We start from the raw sequence: 24,142 nt of genomic DNA on the forward strand, positions 1-24,142 counted from the left end.
CAGGGATGTCCAAGTGCCGATAATCAAAACAAAATTTTTCTGGCCGTTCAGCAGCACTTCTAAGCTGCTGTGCGTCCAGAGCTCAAAGGGGCATGTTGGGAGGTAGGCTATGAATGGGAATTGGGCAGGCTTCCACCTGGCCATCTTGAAGTAATAATCAAAATGTTTCCAGGACATCCTAGGCGAACTTATACCAAAGTAAAATTGGACTAAGTGCCCCAAAGGTGACCAAACTGACAAGATGATCACTGGAGGGTTTAAGGCATGACCCTCCCTTACTCCCCCAGAGGCCACGACTCCTTCCCACCACACAGAGATGGTGGGAAAAAACAGAACACTGAGGGCTTGCCTTCAGCTGATCATGGCAGAGGAATCCCCATCGGCTGAGCTGGTTTTGAGGATTCCTCACCGGCTGAGCTGATTTCAGAGATTCCCTCTGCAGGCTCAGCGGATGGGGATTCCCTCTGCCAGGATCATCTAAGCTATGGAGCCCTACACCTCCCCCGCATCCCCCCGACATTCCCTCCACATTTCCCAACATTGCAAGACAGCCCCCCCACCCCAACATTCCTAGACCCTCCCCGACATTCCCCCACATCCTCCAACACTGTTGGACCCTCTTCCCACATGCAATTTTGAGCCAATCAGAGCCTTAGGCCCCCCTCCCACTGCATCCCAAGATGCATTAGGAAGGGGAAGGCCTGTCATCACAGCATGCGGCCCTGTAGGCAGGAGGGAGTGGGCTTCCCTTTTGCCGATCTGTCATTGGCAGATACAGGGGTTTCAGGGATGTGGGAGGGGGGTCCAACAATGTTGGGGGATGTGGGGGGATGCGAGGGATAAATATCAGGGGGATGGCTCAGCTGATCCTGTCAGGGAGAATCCCCATCAGCTGGGCCGTCAGGAATCCCCAAAACTGGCTCAGCTGATTGAGATTCCTCTGCCGCCATCAGACAAGGTAGTTGAGCATGTCTACAAAACTTGCTTTTGTGCGTTTTTCATGTGGATGTTTTTATTTTTGAAAATGGCTTAAAAAGATAGATGTCCTAAGGACCAAAACATATACATAGGTCATTTTCAAAAATAAAAGGCAAGACATTCTTTCTGCTGGGTTTGTGGATGTCAGGGAAATAACATGTATACCTGAGCCACCTTGAGCTCAGATTTGGAAAAGGTGAGCAAGAATAAATCTAAATTTGAAATCCAACATGAAATTCAAGAAATAGCATAGACTGAACAGGTTTACTGAAATAAATACTTCCTTAGATTTGTTTTCTGCCATCATTTGGTTTCTTGGTTTATCCTTTTGTCCTAATGTTATGTGATATGATAAATTATGGTTCCCTATTTACTTGTTATTATACTCCTCAGATAATTGTCCACAGTTGTCTCTTCTGAATGCTAAGAATCCCAGCTTGTAGAATCCTTATTCTTAAAGGAGGTGTTCTATACCCTTTACCATTTTGTTGCTCTTTTCTGTACCTTTGCTAATTCTTTTGTATCTTTTTTGAGATGGGGTGACTAGAACTGAACACAGTACTCAGGTTGTGATCATATAATAGACATAGGGCTCCTTTTACGAAGGTGTAAGGGTTTTACCGCACGCACCGGATTAGTGCATGCTAGCCAAAAATCTACCGCCTGCATTTTAGTGTGCGCTATTCCGCACGTTAAGGCCCTAGCGCGCCTTTGTAAAAAGAGCCCATAGTCTCAGTTTTATTCTATGTTCTCTTCTGAATACTGGTAATTCCTAACATTCTTTCATGATCACTGCTGTACTCAGAGGGAATAAAGGTGCAATGCCTCGTCTCAAAAATAAGTTCTGGGATGGATTATGTTCAATATACTGTATTTGTGAGTGACATTGCCAAAGGGTTAGAAGGATAAGTCTGCCTTTTTGCAGATGTCATGAAGATTTGAAAGAGTGGATTACCCCAGAGTTAGCAGATAACTATCATGAATAAAAATCAATAATTTTTATTAACTAAAAAAATTCACCTTTTAAAATTTACATTGGATATTTTAATAAAATGTTTTGAGAAAAAAGATTTCTATTAAGATAAATTATTGTCCACGTCTTAGTAAAAGAGGGCCTTAAACATTGCATGAATAGAGGTTTCTACCATGGCCTGGAATGCTAAATGCTCTGAAGCTAATAAAGAGTTAAAATCAGTGTTGGAGCATTTAGAGCTAGAAGATATCAGCATTTCTCAAAACTGTGAATTTGTGTCTACAGAGGTAACTGGCAAAATTTGTTAAAAAATATATACAGTTGAGAAAAAGACATTGGCCCCTTTGTTCCTTTGCAAATTATATACAGAGAATCAACCCCTTACCTCTTAAGTCCTATTTTTATATCTGCACAAGGAGCTAAGTGTGAGAAGAGAGGAGCAAGCACTAAAAATTAAATAAACATTTTGAGCAGAATACTCCATAAGCCTTGAGATCTTTGCATGTATAGCTTGAGGTTTATTATATTATTCTCTCCTTGAAGGAGAAAACCTATAATGGCACCAGGCCATAAAAGAGCCCAAGTTTGGGAATATTTTTCCTTTTATTTATACAGCTTATTGTTTTACAAATCAAGTAAAATACACTGACTTGATACAGATCAAGAAATGAAGAAACATATTCCTTGAGGTTAAACAAAATCTCAAATATTTAGCTCACAATAGTTAAGTGAGGTAAAAAAACAAACAAACAACAAAAACTTTGTTGGATACTTCAAAATTAAAGTATCATAGAAGGCTAAGACTCTTGGCTGGAGGGCTAAGGATTCTTTCTTTCGTCTTTGTGACATTGAAAAAATATGAATAGTAGAGCCAAGAAACTGGTCATTAATATGTCGGAAATAAAGACGAAGAATATAATATCTATCATTTTCCAAGGCAAAAATCAAAAGGGTAGTCCTATCTATGATAACTTCTAGAGTAATCTCCAAAAGAAGCTGACAAATTCACATCCACTAGGTTATCTCTTGGAGTCTCATTTGGAATTGAAAGCCCTGGATCCCTTTTGATATCCAAATACTGAGCACTCACAATTGGAGGGAGATTATCCATAGGAATAGTCAGGATTTCACAGAAGTATTTCTTTGCCATTTCAACAGGTGATATAATAGGGTACTTCGGAAAATTCAGACTTCTCAAATTATTCTTCCTGATTCTCCGCCTACGGCCTGGCTACCCTGGGTAGGCCCATTCTTGCTATTGTAAACTAAGCATGGTCTGGCCTAGCTAGTACCTGAATGTGGGACCACTGGAGAATACCAGGTGCTGTAAGCTGCAGGGCCCTATGTTGGGTAGCAGCGATATAGTGGAGCCACACACTGTGCGGGAGAAGGCAATGGCAAACAACTCCTGTACTCTGCCATGAAACATAACAGGAAGGATTTCTCACTGTGCATGCAGCCATGGGTTGGTGGTTGACTTGGAGGCATACACACAAGTTGATTCTCCATGTTCTCCAACTTCCATGATATAAAAGATAGCTCTTTAACAAGCATCATTGATCACCTTGATGGACACGGGCTGATGAGGACCAGTCAGTACGGTTTTAGCAAAGGTAGATCGTGTTTGATGAACTTGCTGCACTTCTTTGAGGGAGTAAACAGACAGATAGACAAGGGCGACCTGGTCGACATTATATATCTGGATTTTCAGAAGGCGTTTGACAAGGTTCCGCATGAACGACTTCTTTGGAAAACTGCAAAAGCCATGAAATAGAGGGTGAAATACTCACGTGGATTAAACAGACAGTGTGGGTAAATGGACAATACTCGGACTGGAAGAGCATCACCAGTGGGGTGCCACAGGGCTCGGTGCTTGAACTGTGCTCTTCAACATCTTTATAAACGATCTGGACATTGATACGAGTGAGGTGATTAAATTTGTAGACGATACGAAGTTATTCAGAGTAGTGAAGACACAGGGGGGGATTGCGAAGATCTGCAATGCAACATAATCAAGCTTGAGGAATGGGCATCAACATGGCAGATGAGGTTCAACGTGGATAAGTGTAAAGTGATACATGTAGGTAATAAAAATCTCATGCACGAATACAGGATGTCCGGGGTGGTACTTGGAGAGATCTCCCAGGAAAGAGATTTGGGAGTTCTGACCGACAAGTCGATGAAGCCATTCATGCAGTGTGCAGCAGCAGCGAAAAGGGCTAACAGAATGCTAGGAATGATAAAGAAGGGGATCACAAACAGATCGGAGAGGGTTATCATGCCGCTGTACTGGGCCATGGTGTGCCCTCACCTGGAATACTACGTCCAGCACTGGTCACCGTACATGAAGAAGGACACGGTACTACTTGAAAGGGTCGAGAAGAGCGACTAAGATGGTTAAGGGGCTGGAGGAGTTGCCTTACAGCGAAAGATTAGAGAAACTGGGCCTCTTCTTCCTCGAACAGAGGAGATTGAGAGGGGACATGATTGAAACATTCAAGGTACTGAAGGGAATAGACTTAGTAGATAAGGACAGGTTGTTCACCTTCTTCAAGGTAGGGAGAATGAGAGGGCACTCTCTAAAATTGAAAGGGGATAGATTCCGTATGAACATAAGGAAGTTTTTCTTCACCCAGAGAGTGGCAGAGAACTGAAACGCTCTTCCGGAGTCTGTCATAGGGGAAAATACCCTCCAGGGATTCAAGACAAAGTTAGACAAGTTCCTGCTGAACCAGAACATACGCAGGTAGGGCTACTCTAAGTTAGGGCGCTGGTCTATGACCAGAGGGCCACCGTGTGAGTTGACTGCTGGGCATGATGGACCACTGGTCTGACCCAGCAGTGGTAATTCTTATGTTCTTAAAGTATTCATCTCCTTGAACTTATCCTCCTGTTTCTCCAATTTGTCTTCAAGATTAGATAGTAACAATCCTTGTTCCTCAAACTTAAAAGAGATAATCCATAATTGGTTTCAAGTTTGGAATCCATAATTGAAATAGTATGCCACAATGCTTCCATATCGATTATAGCGGGTTTTGTAAGCATCCCAAATTTCAAGGTAGTCCCTCTCAGAGCTCACCTCACCTCTCCTGCAGTGTGACGCAAAGATTTTTGATCTCCAGTTGAGCTTTTTTCATATGAATCCAGTGCAGCTGTCCCTCCTAGATTTGGCCCTGGAAATCCATCTAGGGGTAACAGCTCCTTCCACTGAAGCAGGATGGGATGAGTCTACCAGGTAGGTAACAACGCAATCATCATCTGAATCAATCACTGGGGAACTACTGATGCTGGAGGGTGAGAGCAGGAGGCTCCTTTTCTCTTCCCCTTATCAAACATTAGGGAGAGCAACAGTGATAAAGAGACTGATGATTGGGGAGAGTGGCCCACTCAAGCATCCACCTTCAATGCCATCTTCACCCCCCCAATAGCTGCCCAGTTTGGGAATATTTTAATGAAGTTCCTCTACCTATGTGTAAGGCAGGCATGCTTGCAAACTGCAACAAAGAAATGTGTTTTGATGAAGATAACAAAAGAAATATGCCTTCACAGGCAGGATCTTCAGGTTGGTAAATGTTTTGATTTCATCATATTTCTTAAAGACTGCCTTGAGGTTCTGTCATATTTGAGCAAAAATATATTTGTTATTATTACTGCATATTACCATCATTTTGACACAGTTGAAACAAGCAAATATTCCTTTTTGGGCAGTACTGAGTGGCAGTGAATACAATGAGTAATACTAAATAAGCAGAAATGGTATCACTAATAAAATAACAGCACTGGACTTTTTGTTTAGGGACTCTATCATCAACATAAAGGATTCTGGAAACTATCCACCTTCAAGATCACCATCCTCCTGTTCTAAAAGTTTAGCGTTATCTATCTAGGATAGTGTTTCAGTTACATCATATAGATCACATATTTTTCTTTCTGTTATGAGTATTAAGGATAATTCAGTCCATTGATGGATTATTATTTTGCTGGACAACTGCTGGATTAGAAATGTGAAAATAATAAAAGATAAAAATCACTCCTAAATATTTTCAAAACTTTTAGATTGCATAAGAGTATAGAGTCCAAAACACACACTAATCTCTTGCTTCAAAGTTACTATAAGACCTGCTAATGTTAATGAGGATGGACAAATGAAATCTGACTCTTGTAGTGCAAATAAAATCTGAACCAGTACAAATAATCATAGCTGACCATTTTTCAAGAACTACTTGTGTTTATAGAATTTAGAAAAAAATAATCTATTTTATGGAAATTGTTTTATGTTCTGCATGAACAATTATATAGCATCTGCATATATCTTAAAGTTACATTCATTGCACGTGGATTTAACTGCAGGTTAGTAAATTCTGATCTAATTTTTAATTTTCTTTAGTATGGTAGGGAAGAAGATACACCCCTGGCTACAGTAACATCAGATGGAGGACCCCCTTACTGGGTCTGCTGTGTTTCAAAAGAGGAAACAATAAGTCTCCCACATCCAGCTAACCCTGGTTGAAGGAATAGTTGATCTTATTCCTAGACTTTTCCCTTCTACCCCTGGGTACAAAAACCCTGGTTAAACAGCACTCAGCTCTTACTTAAAGAGGTCCTTAGTAGTTCGGGGGGGGGGGGGGGGCAGGGAAAGGGGATAGGATTTAATATACCACCTTTCTGTGACTGCAATGCAGTTTACATATTACAGTATAAACAGGTATGTATTTTTCACCTGGGGCAATGGAGGGTTAAGTGACCTACCCAGTATCACAAAGAGCTGCAGTGGGACTCAAACCTGGTTTCCCTGATTCTCAGGCTACTGCACTAATCATTAGGAGGGGGATAGAGAGACAGAAGCAATCTGCAGTCACTTCTGCTCTAGTGGTGCCATTCTTTAAATTGGCACCACCTTAATACTAATGTAGATCAGAACATGTGGGTGAATAAGATCAGAAGGAGGGCATCTGTTGTAGTGTGCTTTTTCCAAGACTACTGAATAACTGGAGAGAGGGACATTATGGATAACACAGTGTCAGCATAGCTATCGCTACCATTCAGCATTTTTAGTTGGCATTACTTATGTCAGTCAAGGCCTATGGGAAATTATATCAATCTGACTCTGGCATGGGAATGCTGATAGACCCTGAGGGCAGGAAGACGGTTTTAAGTAGCCCTGATTGATATGTTTTAAGTATCCCTGATATGTTTTAAGTAGCCCTGATTGAATCATGACTAGCTAAAAGGTGTTAATGTCTGATTAAGAGGGTGCTTAGGACAATGGGTCCAGGTGCACAGATCAAGAACAAAGAAGCCAGAGACTAATCCCATCACCATGCCTGCAAGTATCACACCCTCCTTTATCAATTAAATTAACCATTGTTTCAAACAGTTTACAAATTCTAAACAGAAAGATACTGGGACATACAATAATTTCTATATTCAGAATAAGATTCCAAGGTATAAAAGCCTCCTCTCTGCTCTATCAATCTATCTTTCTATCTCTGGAGGAGAGGGGTCTTGGCTCTCTCTCTCTCTCTGGCTCTTCCTAGAACTTCTGACTCTCTGTCTCTTTGTTTCTGGACTCTGTAAGGCAGGGAAACTGCTTTGCTCTCTGCTTAATTGTAATGCTTAATTGTAATGCTTCTAAATATTGCTTTTCTATAAGCCTATTTCTATAATATATTATTTATGCAATCACCTCTGGCTGTGCCTATTATTTGATTCTACTCCCTGGTGAAACTTCAGTGAGGGAACTGAACCTGGGACCAGCGTTTGTCAGTACGCCTCGCACTTAACCCCTACCACCATACATTGGGGGGGGGGGGGGGCCACTAACAAAACTGACATTTTGGGGGCCTGTCTCGGTCCTTCCTGATGATTTCATTTGGGTAAGTAGAATTCAATTTTTTTTTAATGTATAAGAGTGAGATAGAAATCAAAAGTCCTTCTGGAACCCTTAAATTGTTTTAGATTGGATGACACACTTGTGAAAAGTTTCAGTAATATTTTGGGTTTTATATTTGGTGAGATTTTACTATCAAAAGTCTTTGTAGTGTTACCTATGCCAGTTTGCATTGTATGATTTGCTATTATAAGCTTGCTAGAGTGTTGCATTTAAGAATATTTGAGCTGCTCTGAAGAAAAGCAGGGTTCAAAGTGAAACCAGTCACTCAATTAAGACACGCCACATCTGTACTAATAACTTTTACTTTTTTACCTTGTGCTTTTAATTCTATTTCTTGTCAGTCTCTGCCCTGGTGAAAGGCCCAGTGCACACTGGACTGGAACTGGCAGCTGACATCTCTGCTCTTCTAACAGACTTCTTATATTTTTTCCTGCTAAACTTCTGCCTGTAAATTTCAGGTAGTAACCAATGTGGGCAAGTGTGGGCATAAGTGTATTATTTATGCCAATGACTCTTGCCTAACACGCTTTACCTCGATTTTCTACCTATTAACTAAAGTCTCCCTCCTTCATAAGTGGGAGCATTTCAATCTCAAAGGCTACACACAGACAGGGACATTTACAAGCCCATACTCTCTCATGAAATATATGAGAAAGGCCCACGAACCAAGGCAGACTTCTGCAGCCTCAAATATGAACCCTTTTGATTTTCAAGAACTCACAGATATTGTACACAAATATTTTGACAAGAAAGGGGGTCCATATGAGGGTAATTTTCCAGAAAACACATGGCACGATATTCAGAAACAAATGGTTTCTCATTCTCAGGAGTTTAGAAAGAAAACAAATAAACAAAAATGCCTTTTCATTCAAGGCCTCTGTAGAGGACTTATTAGCATAAGACAAGAAAATACTGACTTGAACACTCAGTGCCATCAGCTGTCCAAAGACTTAGATGAGGCACAAATTAATATATCCATGCTAAGAACCCAAATTGTTCAAGCTACAAATTCCTTTTTAGCTGTAAATGAACAATTAGAAGAGGCCAAGGCAGAATTAAAGTATTTAAAGTCAAAATGTGCCTCACAGGGACAGGTTAATGCTGTCTCCTCACAGATTCTGCCGTCTGCACCAGTGCAACATTCACCCTATCATTCACCCTATAATCCAGGTAGTCAGTTTATTGAAAAACAAAACACTGTTTTGTAGCAGGCCAGAGAAAATGTAAACTAGCTACAGATGTAGAACAGGAAGAAGAACCGACAAACGAAAGTGAGGAAAATTCATTATCAGGCCAGAGCAATACCAATAGTACCCCTATAAGTGACACAGCTCCAGTAACAGTAGTACTGCAGGGACATATGAAAGATAGTGACATTGAAAGAATAGTGGAGAAAGTGGGCCTTATGCCTTTTAACATAAATGAATGGTGCAAATGGGCTACTGACATACTGATTCACTGGGGTCTAGGGAAATACAAAAGGAACAATGCAGATTTTGATAAGCTTATGCACCTAGCCCTGGGTCCACATTATTATAAATTTGGATCTCTTGTTCATCCATACCAATTTGTAAAGATGGGCATCGAACAACTATTTCACTGCACCTTTTTGCAAGTACTTCGAACTCTTTCACCCCTGCCAAGTGATACACTAGAGCAGTTTGCATATAGAGTGTGGGTAATCAACGCAGTACTTAACGAACATGAACATTGGCCCAGTTCCTCAGATTATGGTCAGAGAGAACATAAAGAATTCCTATTAGAATTATTATCTCCCGAGATTACTAAACACCTTCTGTTGTTCTCGGAGGACCCTAAAACTACGCCTTTTGACACTTTACTGCTCAGGATTGGGTCTGTGTGGAAGACCCAGCCAGCTCAAATTATTTCGGTTTGAGAAGCTAGAAGGTGGCGTGCTGAGGGAGCACTCCAATACATGAAAACACCACACACAGGAAATAGAGGCCATGTCAGAGGTAGTTACAGAAATTCCTCCACTTACATTCCCTTCCATGAACTCAGAGACCAAAAGGAAAAATTAGAAAAAGAGAAAAGAAAATGGGAACAGGATCGTCACACAATGCAGATAGAATTGAACAGGGTAAAAAGTGATTGAACAGCTAGGAACAACAGTGCAAGTCCATAGGGATGTCCTGACTCTCTGTGTCCGATTGCCAAGGTGACTCAGGCCTTTACAGCCCAGCCAGACTCCTTTCACTTACCTGTGGACTCACTTTTGGAGACGCAGGATAAGGGAAAGAAGTCAGACTCAGAATTCAGCTTGAGGTATGTGGCACCTTTGATTTTGGACACTTCCGACTGCTCCAATGTTAATACTACCATAGAGGGTCAGGATAAATTAACTTTAATTGATACAGGGGCCAGAATCAGTTTTACAGATAGAGCGCCTCCTACTGGAGATCAGAAAAATATGGAAATTTGTGAGATTCAGGGTCTAAATGACACAGCTTTGTGTCTATCCCACAAAAGGAACAAATGAAAGACATTGTAGAAACTACTGCCAGCATGAGTGAGAATACAGGCAAAGAAATAGTTGAGGTGGCTGGTCTTGCATTGGGTACAGGAATTCTAAATGCTTCTAAACCTTTGGTTCATGAGGTTATTCCTGTGCAATTAGCCACACAGTGTAGCATGCTAGTGCAGAAGCATGATCGTAGTGTAACTCACTCAGAGGCTGCAGATCTTTCAATTTGGGCACAAGACTGTGGGAAAAGGTACACAGAAATTTTGTTTGAGGGCAAAGATCCTGAACCACAAACACAGCAACCAGTACTTCCTCCAACAACAGAACTGGTGCCTAAGATGGAGTTGAGGGGTCTGAGTGGACCTATCTCTTTAGCATGTGGCTCTCCAGCTTGGTCATTTGCTAATTCAGAGGGCTCTATTAGGCTCACTATACACTCTCGGGCCATAACTAAGATTTCAAAGCCTGTAGCACAAGGGGCAGCCTCTTACTCTGACATTACTGTGAAATTTAACCCTACATGTGCATTTTTCTCTGTCCTAGACATGACTAATGATTTTTGGAATTTGCCCCTTGCCTCTGAATGCCAGGACATGACAGTGCAGACAAAAGAAGACAAATCTAGCCTGCACCTGACTTCTGCACCGCAGTGCCCACTCCTCCGAGTGCAGTGGGACCCAGGTGGCAGACATGTGGTCCAGGTCATCCTGAATGGAACATGGACAAAGTTTGCTTTAAGTGACCTTGAGGATGCTGCTAATTTGAAATGGTTTTTTTTTTCTTTTTCTTAGCAGCAGTTCGGATATATACATAGCCATCCCAGACCAATTTTGGCACAAAGATATTTCTAATGTTTTGCAAGGTTCCTCTTTATCACTGCAGAGTTAAAGACGTTCCAAAGAAGATATTAGCTGTATGCCTTTTCTGAATATGAGATGCTTATGATATGATTTATTTGTACTACTCAGGTGTTCATCTTTGCTGTGTTTTTCTATAACAATGTGTTTATTTGCAGAGTTAAATTCAGCCCTGAACACTTGACAGATGGACGCCTAAAAATTTGTGTCTTATGTTGTCTGTGCTATGTGGTCTGTCTTTTGTCTATTTGTTTTAGTTTAGGGGGTACCCCAGGATACATAACATTGGCCATTTCTAGAGCTCTTTTCCCCATTTTTTTTTTTAACTAGCCCAATTGACCTATTGTTTCATATCCTAAATGTAGCTTAGTTAGGGGTTAAATATTTAAGTAAAGGTTTCACTTTTATACCGTGTTTATTCTATGATCCTCACTAGATTCAGTACACATTTCTGACATAATTTTTTTATATACATACATTCAGTACAGAATTATGGTCTCTCTGAAGTGCCATAATAGTTATATGCAGCACACAAAAACATATCTTTTTGGAATGTCTGATTAAGAACCTTAAGTACCTGAATATTGTATGTCTTTTGCCATAACTATACCAAGTAAATGCATTAATATTGTTACATGTTGCCACATTCAGTACAGACAACCTGGTCTCTCTCTCTCTATACATTCAGTACAGGCAACATGGTTTCTCTCTCGTTTTCTATCTCTTATTTGCATCACACTGGAATACAGCTGCTGAATGATATCGGGACTCTTTTCAAATCCCTCCCTGTATGCACAGACATCATTTCATCTCAAGGGTGAACACCACTAGTTTCCAGTGACTGAAAGATCCTGTGCAGACATCGTTTCATCCCAAGCGTGCATCTCACCAGTTTAAAGAGACTGTAATTCATCTTCCTGCACCCTGACTGCAAAGACTTTTCCACACATGCTGTTTCCTGTTCAGCGGATATAGCCACCTTCCTAAGAACGCTTTGCTTTACAATTCCACCTATTTAACCTATTCTATGGACATTCCAGACTTTATTTCATATGCTGTGCATCCACTACCTCTTGGTATGGGCAACGAGACATTTCAAAAGCTGCTGAACTTTACTGAAATCTATGTCTACATTGAACAACTTAAGAAAACCTCCAAAAAAGTGAATCATACTATCACTTTTGAAAATGGACAGATTGCACAAACTGTAGAAAATTTGCTTCGAGACACTCATGTCTCAGTTTGGGAACTTTTCTTTGGGTACTCGCACACTGCAAACCACGTATTTAATGTTTTAATTCACCCTATCATTCTTTTAATTATTGTACAAATTTTGCTATGTATTATTATGATTTTCCTTTGCTGTAAAGTGAACCACATGTACTTTTCTTTATCTCACAAGGTTCCTTCTAACTTTTAAGGCAGTTATACATGTATTTCCAGTATCTTCTCTGACACATGCTACTTTGGCTAATTTGGTTCTAATTTGGTTTTAATTTGACATGGCCTATTGCATTACCATTACCAGGGTCAGACATAATATTTTCCCATATCCCATACTTAGATACTCTCTCAAGACATCTTGGTACCTTTATACCTGAACCTCTTGAAAAAAGCTTCCTGCATCCCTTATGCACCGTTCATTCACTCAACGACGGGTAAGATATAAGCATACTGGGATCCCCGCCCAGATGATGGCCTATACAACCTAAGACAGAGGTTTGAACTCATAATGGGAACTGTTTATCTTCATAGCTTGGAGATTCTGGAGGACAGGGGACGTGCGGCTATAATGTTGGAGGTAAAAGAGGCATCTGCTAATTGCAGACTGGCTGTTTAAAAAAGGGTACCACAAGCTTGCCCTCATTTCAAAGAATAAAAATAAAAAAAATATGGGAGATGTCAGCATAGCTATCGCTACCATTCAGCATTTTTAGTTGGCATTACTTATGTCAGTCAAGGCCTATGGGAAATTATATCAATCTGACTCTGGCATGGGAATGCTGATAGACCCTGAGGGCAGGAAGACGGTTTTAAGTAGCCCTGATTGATATGTTTTAAGTATCCCTGATATGTTTTAAGTAGCCCTGATTGAATCATGACTAGCTAAAAGGTGTTAATGTCTGATTAAGAGGGTGCTTAGGACAATGGGTCCAGGTGCACAGATCAAGAACAAAGAAGCCAGAGACTAATCCCATCACCATGCCTGCAAGTATCACACCCTCCTTTATCAATTAAATTAACCATTGTTTCAAACAGTTTACAAATTCTAAACAGAAAGATACTGGGACATACAATAATTTCTATATTCAGAATAAGATTCCAAGGTATAAAAGCCTCCTCTCTGCTCTATCAATCTATCTTTCTATCTCTGGAGGAGAGGGGTCTTGGCTCTCTCTCTCTCTCTCTCTCTGGCTCTTCCTAGAACTTCTGACTCTCTGTCTCTTTGTTTCTGGACTCTGTAAGGCAGGGAAACTGCTTTGCTCTCTGCTTAATTGTAATGCTTCTAAATATTGCTTTTCTGTAAGCCTATTTCTATAATATATTCTTTATGCAATCACCTCTGGCTGTGCCTATTATTTGATTCTACTCCCTGGTGAAACTTCAGTGAGGGAACTGAACCTGGGACCAGCGTTTGTCAGTACACCTCGCACTTAACCCCTACCACCATACATTGGGGGGCCACTAACAAAACTGACACACAGTTTGCAGATAAGGCTAGTGCCCTAGGGCTCCTTTTACGAAGCTGCGTTAGCGGTTTAACGCGCGTAATAGCGCGTGCTAAACTGCCGGCCGCACTAGACACTAACGCCAGCATTGAGCTGGCATTAGTTCTAGCCGCGTAGCGCAGGTTTAGCGTGCGCTAAAAAGCTGTGTGCGCTAAAACCGCTAACGCGGCTTTGTAAAAGGAGCCCCTAATGTTAAAGGAGATCACCTTTGTTAGCCGCAAACGGTGTTTTCCATTTGTATGTTAAGCTGTATGCAACATAGTTCATTATTTTTAATGTATGTTGGGTCATTTCTGCCACATTAGGGCAAAACGTATGTGAAATACAATTAAGATTCACAACAGGTTTTTAACATGTGCTCCTTACTCTTTAATGATCACTGATGCTACAAAACAACTTGGTAAATAGACTGTTGAAAGTACAAGTGCTCTGGGATAAGGATAAACTAACTGTACCTATGCCTCCCATTTACAAAGTCACGTTAGGCTTTTTTTAATCGCCGACTGAGGTGGTATTAGCTCTGACGCTCAAGAGAATTTTGTGAGTATCAGAGCTAATAGCGCTGCAGTTGGCGATAAAAAAGCCTAAAGCGGCTTCGTAAATGGAGCCCTATATTTGTAATCTGTATTTAGCTCTGATCTGAAAAGTTTATTATTTAACCTAAAATTCTAATAACCTGTATCCTACGCAGAAGCACCACCTTGAACATGGTAATAGTGCTACACTCTTACAGATTTGTACACCTCCAAAGAATCAGCCATCAGATGCTGCCACGGCTGTCACCATGGAAACCAGTTGTCAGCATATCCAGGGTGGCAATTTAAAAATCATCCAGAATTATAGAAATAAATACAAAAATATATTTCTTCCTTTTTGTTCAATGTTGGTGCTTGTAGGAGGGGTAAACAGAAACAATACACTTCAAATATATTAGGACTGTACCAAATATTCAGGTTTGATTCGATTAGGCCCTGAATAATGCCCCAAATACATTATTTATATTCAGTCGAATATAGCAATTTAAATTTGAATTTGAAAAATCCAGGACTTTACTGTGCTAAATCCTACTGAAATAATACACTTCATCTCCAATGTCATATTGCTTCTTTTATTATTGGTTATGTTAAAGCACGATACCCATTATTTGCGTTCAGTATACAAATTCGGCCTTATAATATTTTTCATTATTTGTATTCGGCCCAATAGTAAAATATGCTATTCAGTACAGCTCTAAATATTTTACTTTTAATCAGCTCCCTTCTGATGTTGTGTCCTAGTCCCGCAACCAGAATGTAATGTCAGAAGAGAGCCAAGGTCGAGGTGAGCAGCAGGTGGAAAATGCCACATGCACTGGCAATTATTTAAAGAGGTATGCGAGGGGCAAACAGGAGAGGCGCCAGCGCCAGCATGAAGACGGTGCCCAGGACAATCTGCGCCCCCTCCCAACACCACTGCCCCTGGCCACTTGGAGGAAGTACTGCCCTCCTGCCAGCACTGTTTCCTGTCATTATTTGCAAATGATTGAAGCACAAAACAAAATAAAAAGTTTTTTGACCAATCCTTGGCCTATCAAGCAGGTAAAATTCATTCAGACTGCATCTTATTGCACTTCTAGAAAATCAGTTAAGACTTATTTGTTTAAAAAAATTTGTTACTTGACCGGCGACTATGTCATAGTTTTCATACTGTAGTTTTATAAATGGAATATTGTATTGTGCATTCTTAATTATTCTTTGTTTTATCACTGAAATGTTCAGTCCTCTTATTTTGTGAACTGCCTAAGACTCTTCGGGTATTGGCGGTATAGAAAAATAAAGTTACTATTATTATTAAAACTAGTGTTTTAGCCCATTACATTAACGGGTGCTAAAGACTCCTCTTCCTCTTGCCCTTGTTCCCTCTATTAGGCGGTGGGGTTTTTATTTTCCATTCAAATTTGAAGCCGTCACCGAGATTACCGTTGAAGCTACAGAAGAGCCTCCATTCGCTTTGGTTAATTTTTTTTTTTTTTTTCATTGTAGGCTTCCTCCCCCTGCCTTTCCCCTTCCCGTCCCACCTTTCGCTTTTTCAACCCCCTTGCATTTCCCTTTGCACGGACTCCCTCGTGCTGTGATCATCCACTCCTTCTCCTAGCCTCACCCTGTGGCGGCGCAGAGTTAACTTCTCCCTTCTTTCCCTCCCCCTTCGCACTATTCAAGGAGATCGAGCAGCCTTTCCTCGCTTTCCCCCCTTCTCACTCCCCTTTCCTGTGCCTGTTCGGAGGGGAGGCTCTTTTCCGGGATCTCGTTTTCACAGGGGAAGGGAGCCGGCAGAAAACTCCGGAGTGGTAGCTTTGGCCTTGCCCTCCTCCCACTTTTTTTTCTGCCTTCTTCATTGCTCCCTCGGACTTCAACTTAGAGACAATAATGGGATCAGGGCCGGCACATGAAAAAAAAAGAAAACATTTCCTACCTATATCACCAACTGCCTCGTGCATGTGCACTCCTGCCTGCCACGGACATACGGATCACAGATCACGCAGGTAGGAGTGCGCATGCGTGCTTAGGGTTTTATTATAGTCCGTGGCTTCCTTATGTCCCGCACTTATCAAGTACGTTTTAATCATGAACTTTCAGATACCTGGAGCAATCCATCCGGTGTGCCACAAGGGTCTCCGCTATCTCCATTGCTCTTCAACGTCTACATGTCTTCACTAGGCATGCAGCTAACCCAGTTAGGGAAAAACTATTTAGTTATGCAGATGATTTTATGATCATCATCCCATTCGTTAATTCTATCTCTGAAACTATTCCTAAAGCTTCAGAAGCCATAAACGTGATGGAGCACTGGATGACAACCTTTAGGCTCAAACTTAATTCAGAAAAGACAACTTTCTTCGTTGCTTCGCCACATCCGCTTGACACCAAATCACCACTATGTATCAATAATCTTAATTACCCTATCCAACCTACCATAAAGATACTAGGTGTAACTTTGGATCAGTGCCTAACCATAAGAGACCAGGTGGACTCCTTGATCAGAAAGGGATTTTTCACTCTCTGGAAACTCAGATCCATTAAAGCTTATTTCGATACAGCGGCATTCAGAACCCTAGTCCAATCCCTCGTACTGAGTCTACTTGACTACTGTAACATCGCCTATTTAGCAATTTCCCAAAAGAACATGCAGCGTTTACAATTGATGCAAAATGCAGCGGTCAAACTGATCTTTGGGCTGAGGAAGTTTGAGCACGTGACACCCTACTACCGGCAGCTACATTGGCTGCCAATGGAGGCGCGCGTAAAGTTTAAATTTGCCTGCTTCTGCTTCAAAGCACTACACGGACTTGCCCCTAAATATATAACTGACCTTTTCGTCTTCTCAGCCAACAGACACAAGAGAAGCTCACATTCCAACTTCGTTTCCCCCCCAGTGAGAGGTTGTAAACTGAAAAAGCACCATGAACATCTTCTCTCGCACCATGCAGCATCATGGGGTAAAGACCTAGAACAATTGCTTTCGCCCACTACTTATGAGGAATTTAGGAAACGTCTGAAAACACACCTGTTCCTAAAGTATCTAGACAACTGATCCTCTCTTCTCTCTCCCCTCTATAGCGATTAACTTGTTCTATTGATCACTCTCTCCTCGAAAATGGATTTCCTGAAATAAACAATTAAAAAAAAAAAAGAAATTAAAAAAAAAGAAATAAACAATTAAAAAAAAAAGGATTTCCTGTCCTATTAACCCTCTTTCTTCCTCTCCTCTTAAAGTCAATCAATTTGTACCTTTGCTTAATCTTTGTAAACCGCATAGAACTTCACGGTATTGCGGTATATAAGCTGTTATTATTATTATTATAATTGCTGAATGTCCATCAAGCCCAGTATCCCGTTTCCAACAGTGGCCAACCCAGGTCCCAAGTACCTACCAAGTAGTAAAACAGATTTTATGCTGATAATCTTAGGAATAACCAGTGGATTTCCCTAAGACATCTCAATAAGGGCCTATGGACTCCTCTTTTAGGAAGCAACAAGGATACATACCAAAAGCTGCTACTTTGATAATTATGGCATCAATTTTAGAAGATATCATTTCTTTGAGCAAAATTTCCTGGTTCTGACGCCAAAGGTATGTTAAAGGCTGCAGATTAAGTCTTTTGCACCTTTAAAAAGAAAGAAAGAAAAAAAGCAAAGTTAGCCAAAGTACAAATCTTTTTTCTTCTACTTCTTTCAATTAAAAATGCCTCATACTAAAGTTATGAAGGCAGGCTCCCTCATTCACAGCTAGCCAAGGTTTTTATCCAATTATGATTCCTTTTTCTCCTATTAACCCAGCAGTCACAGTGGCAATCCTTGGTCAAGAACCATAAACCACAGTTCTTCATACTATCTAATATGCATGTATCCCTTGCCTTGCCTGCAAGCATGAGTAGTGCACCATAGCTGAAACGCCCTTCTGACTTTACGCTATGACTATCATCTCTGCACACAGACCAAGAGTAGTTTCAGGAATCATTAGGCCATTGAACAATAACCTAAAGTCTTTTATATTGTTTTGTAAAGAAAACCAGTAATAAAAACAGGGATGTATTGCAGCATTACTCTACTGTAGTTGGATTCTACATCTCTTCAGACTTGGAGTCCAAATTCTGGGTTCCTTCTGACGAGTGCATATTATTGACAGCATATGAAAAAAAACCAAAACATGACATTTTGTGCTTGTTTTTAAGTCACCATCTCCAACAGGGGTTCCCTGTTTCACAGAGAACTGCTGCATCATGGGAAAACTCAAGGAACAGAAGATTTTTTCCTTGATGCAGCAGTTCTCTGTGAAAACGGGAATCTCTGTTGGAAATGGTGACTGATTTGTTGTGAAGACATTCCTATGTGAAGCCAGAAAGGAGAGAGCTGAATGAAATTAAGGCAAGCGTTGCCTATACATTATAGATCTAAATTTAAAATTCTTTGTTTGACTTTAAAGCTCTGCATTATGCAGCTCCATCATACTTGGCTGCTGTAACTATTTCATATACCCCAGCACATACATTATGGTCAGTTGACTCTCAAGAGACTGGTACAGTAAAACCTTGGATTGCAAGTAACTTGGTTTGCAAAACAAGTAAAATATTTTATTAAATTTTAACTTGATATACAAGCAATGTCTTGCAATACAAGTACATACAGTATACACATGTCACATCATCACAACTGAGCCGATGGCTCTTCTCTCTCTGACGCTGCAGGAGTGTAGTGACTGTTCTAAATGAGCGAGGTCTTGCAATACAAGTACGTATAGTATTTTGTATTAAAGTTTTTGGGTTGTGGAACGAATCGTCTGAGTTTCCATTATTTCCTATGGGGAAATTCGCTTTGATATACGAGTGCTTTGGATTACAAGCATGCTTCTGGAACAAATTATGCTCATAAACCAAGGTTTTACTGTACTTCCTTTACCAAAAATGGCTCATTATAAATCAATTCATAATTCTGCTTTTTTCTTTTTATCTTTGTCCTTATGGAATGTCCTTCCACAAGTTATTCGGAATGTACATTTCCAAAATTTAAGTCTATGTTGAAAACTCATTTTTAAAAATTTGGCATGTACCCCCCACTCCCCTTTTAGAAAACTGTAGAGCGGTTTTTAGCATTGGCTGCGGCGGTATTAGCTCTGAAACTCATGACAGAGCTGTTACTGCTGTGGGCAGTGCTAATAAAACTCACTATGGCCAGTATAAAAAAGGAGGTATCAATGCCCCTGTATAAGATTCTGGTGAGACCTCATTTAGAATATTGTGTACAATTCTGGAAACTGCACCTTCCAAAAGATATTAACAGGATGGAGTTGGTCCAGGGGAAGGCTGCTAAAATGGTCCGTAGTCTTCGTCATAAGGTAAATGGGGACAGATTTAAATATCTCAATATGTATACTTTGGAGAAAAGGCAGGCGAGGGGTTATATGATAGAGATGTTTAAATACCTACAAGGCATAAATGCATATGAGGCGAGTCTCTTTCATTTGAAAGGAAGCTCTGGAATGAGGCAGCATAGGATGAAGTTAAAAGGTAATAAGCTCAGGTGTAATCTAAGAATACTTTTTTACAGAAAGGATGGTAGATGCATGGAATAGACTCCTGGTAGAGGTGGCGGAGACAAAGACTATGTGGGACAGACACGTGGGATCTCTTAGGAAAAGGAGATAGTGGATGCTGTGGATGGGCTGACTGGATGGGCCATTTGGCCTTTATCTGCCATCATATTTCTATGTTTCAGGTTCAAACAAGCATTGTGAAGATGAAAGCATTTTAGACTTGGGAACCTCCAAAGAGCAACAAGCAGGGTTATGATGGCTGCAAACTTTGCTTCTGTGTGCCTAGACCTCATGGGTCACAGTACAAAGAGGAAGCAGTGGTTAAAACTACAGCCTCAGCACCCTGAGATTGTGGGTTCAAAGTCATGCTGCGCCTTGTGACCCTGGGAAAGTCACCTAATCCCCCCATTGCCCAAGGTATATTAGATAGATTGTGAGCCCGCCAGGACAGACTGGGAAAACTGCTCGAGTACCTGAATAAATTCATGCAAAAACCGTTCTGAGCTCCCCTGTGAGAACAGTATAGAAAATTGAATAAATATAAGGTCTATTCAGGAAGAGGGAAGCAAGCTGAAGAACAGAATCTGCTGATCTCTGCACAGCCCCTCTTCCCCTCCCACCATTAAGAAAGTCCTTGCACTTGTTTCAATATCTTTGTAGATGATGGAGATGCTCCTTTATGAGCTAAGGGATACAATATAACTGAATACAGATTAGTCCTCCACAGAGTTTTTAGGTTTTCTCTGGATTTTCTTCTCTGTGGATATCTTGGGGTCAATTCTTTTTGTTTTTTAAAGATTGGTCCTGAACATGGGTTGCAGTCAACCATTGGAGGCAGACCAGGGAAGGAGTACCGGAGATAGAAACAAGTTCGAGAACTGAACTTTTTTCTATTTTTTTAAAAAGAGAAATAAAAAAAATAAAACAATGAACACCACCACCGGAAGATAATTTATTTGGCAGACTAGAAAGAACAAAACTGAAGAGCTGAGGAGATTACTGGGCATGGGCCATACATACTCAGAACTTTACACAAAGTTATGAGTTTTGGCAGGGCTGTTTCCTCCCAGAAACATGCAAAGGCATCGCCCACTTCTGTGCTTGACTCAGTCCTGCTTTTTAGCTTTAGCGTCCTTTATAAAGTATGTAACCCTTTAATTTTGATAATTATGGCGGCTCTGTTTTTTCACTTGTATCACCGTATCTTTACAGCAGCGGTTCCTAAACCTGTCCTGGCGGAACGCCAGCAGTCAGATTTTCAGGCTACCTACAATAAATATTCATGAGTTAGATTTGCATGCATTGCACCACTGCATGCAAATCCAACTCATGAAAATTCATTGTGGGTAACCTGAAAACCTGACTGGCTAGGGTTCCCCAAGGACAAGTTTGTGAACCACTGCTTTTCAGGTAGGTTTAAAATGTAGGAAGTACAATCTTTTCATATAGAAACATATACTTCTTGAAACAAAGAAAAGGGAATCTGAAAAAAACCACAGGAGTCCAGGATATACTACAAGCTGGAAATAGTCAGATCAAGCTATATTGTGCAGTGATAAGATCTCATACATTCAATCAATTTGGACCAGTCTACAATCCTTTCCATCTACATATTCCCCTGATAAGGAGAACAAGTAGATTTAAAAAGGCATCAAGACAAAGAACCAAAAAATTAACTAAAGATGCATCCCTGTCTGCTATCTGACCTTCATCTCAAATTATTTCACTGAACTTTAACTGTTAAGAAAATTTTTATCTTTCGGCTGCTCCTGTGACACACGGCTTGAGCTGCCTCATAAATTATTCCCTCCATGCATTCCTGAAAGCCGGTGTTCTTAATCAAGGAGGAAATGCTGGCCCTGCTCCTTGGGCTATTTTTCCGAGACACTGTGCCATGAACACGTGAGACTGGGAAACAGAGTGTATATTTGCTTTCATTCAATGAGAGGGAATCCAAGAGTAAGAGAGATATATAGTGCTCTTTATTGTTTGTACAGAGAAACCTCTTATAATCAAGAAATGATAAATCATTTACTGTATAAGCCAGTACTGTGTTATATAATACTATAATAAAACATATATAAGAACTGTTAGATTCCTAAACTGTTTATTGCCCAGATATCTGGTCACTAAGCTGCGTTAGGTGCTAATGAACGCATAACACAGCAAAAAAAAAATGAACGACTGCGGAATGTACTACAGCAGGGGTAGGCAATACCGGTCCTCGAGAGCCACAGGCAGGTCAGGCTTTCAGGATATCCACAATGAATATGTATGAGATGGATTTGAATGCACTGCCTTCTTGAGATGCAAAACTATCTCATGCATATTTATTGCAGATATCCTGAAAACTTGACCTGCCTGTGGCTCTCAAGGACTGGAATTGCCTATCTCTATGCTACAGCATCACATGGTAATTTTTTAGAAAGGCAGACACCAACAGCGCACTAAGGCCCGGATTCTGTACAGGACGCCGGTCCAGGAGTCCTATACAGAATCGGGCCTACACCCGCCCAAAGTTAACCTGATTCTGTAACCGACGTCCATGTTGCAGAAGCCGGTTACAGAATCAGGTTTAACATGCCCAATCCCCCTCCCCACCCCCCCCAATGGCCCCCCGAAGATCGCCGGCAGGAGGGTGCCCAACTCCTCATGCCGGACCCCCCAACGCCCCCCCCCCTAAGATCGCTGGTAGGAAGGTGCTCAATCTTTCCTGCCAACAGAACCCGCCCCCCCCCCCGATCGCCGGCAGGAAGGTGCTCAGCTCTTCCTGCTGACAAAACCCTCCCCTCCGACGATCGCGGCAGGAGGGTACCCAACCCCTCCTGCCGACCCCAATGGCCTAAGGCCCCTTCCGTTATAGGAGGTGCCTTAGACGCTTGGTCCAACTTGAGAAAGTAAGTCTAAGGGGGGGTTCCGGTGTGAGGGGGTTCGTTGGGGGGGGGGTCCGGCAGGAGGGGTTGGTCACCCTCCTGCCGCAATCTTAGGGGGAGCCGGCAGGAGGGGTCGGCAGGAGGGGTTGGGTACCATTCTGCCGTGATTGTCAGGAGGGCCGTTGGGGGGGTCGGCAAGAGGGGTTGGGCACCCTCCTGCTACGATCGCTGGGGGGAGGGGAGACTTGCGGCCATAGCCGCAACCACTATACTAATCACGGCAGGGAGATCCTTGCCGTGATTAGGTACAGCGGCTGCGTCTACTTACTATGTAGGCTAGCATTTTGTAAGCGTCTCCCGTTCTGCTAGGGAGACACGTAGGGCCGCCTAGGCTACCGCCAAGCCTTATGCAAGCTTCGGCGGGCTTGCGGGCCTCTCTAGGCTCCCTCTCTAGGCTCCCTTCAATATAGGCAGCCTGCCTGGGGAGCATTTTTTTTTTTTTTTTTTAAAGTGCCTCCCAATTGGCTGATTAGACAGCTGTAGGACGCCTACAGCTGCCTACAATCGAGAGACCTTTGTAGAATCAGGGCCTAAATGATTTATATATTTTTTGAGGGAGCATATCAGGGGCAGATAGTGAGTATACCTGCACTAACCAGTTAGTACATTTACATTACCACATGCTAACTTGTTAGTGTACATATAATTCAGGAGTCCTTACCACCACTTATTTTGTAGGTGGTAAGTGCTGCCGCTGTAATTTTTAAAAATAGTCATGCTCTAATTGCAACATTAGCACATGGCCATTAATGGAGTAAAAATAGCCTTAGTGAGTACAAAAGACCAGTGTTAGGGAACACTAAGGCCAATTTTTACAGCATGTAGTAATGTGGCAGGCAGACAGGCAGGGACACACACAAATAGAGGCAGGCAAGAAGAAGAGTAAATAAAATAATTTATTATACCTTTCACTAAAGTATCACCAATGTTCCTTATGAAAAATAAATGGACAGTCTTACTAGAGCTGGCTTCTAGCCCCACCCCAAACTAACACAGTACCACACATAGGTGTACAGGCTGAAGGTAAGCCTAGTATCTGAGGGCCATCAAACTAGAAAAACGTACATAGGTTGGAAGCAATTTTCTTTCACAGGGCTATGTACAAACAAATAGCATGCAAACAACATGCCTGAACTGTGCCTGGCGCCTGTTCAGAAGAGCAGTCGTTAGGCACAGCTCCCTGCATCCCTCTTGTTGGCTCCATTTTTCAAGTCCTGCTGCTGCT

General features: G+C 41.5%; 1 protein-coding gene across 7 annotated transcripts in view; it reads right to left on the bottom strand.

Annotated features, from left to right (window-relative positions):
* Positions 1 to 24,142, bottom strand: part of DPH6 (diphthamine biosynthesis 6) — a 370,732-nt gene that overhangs the window by 122,351 nt on the left and 224,239 nt on the right. For all 7 annotated transcript variants that reach the window (XM_033952068.1, XM_033952065.1, XM_033952066.1 and 4 more), the window contains one exon: positions 17,941 to 18,059. In XM_033952068.1, coding sequence (XP_033807959.1) covers positions 17,941 to 18,059 — 119 coding nt within the window. The remainder of the gene's footprint in view (positions 1 to 17,940; positions 18,060 to 24,142) is intronic.

This window comes from Geotrypetes seraphini, chromosome 7 (assembly GCF_902459505.1).
Source record: "Geotrypetes seraphini chromosome 7, aGeoSer1.1, whole genome shotgun sequence".
Classification (NCBI taxonomy): Eukaryota; Metazoa; Chordata; class Amphibia; order Gymnophiona; family Dermophiidae; genus Geotrypetes; species Geotrypetes seraphini.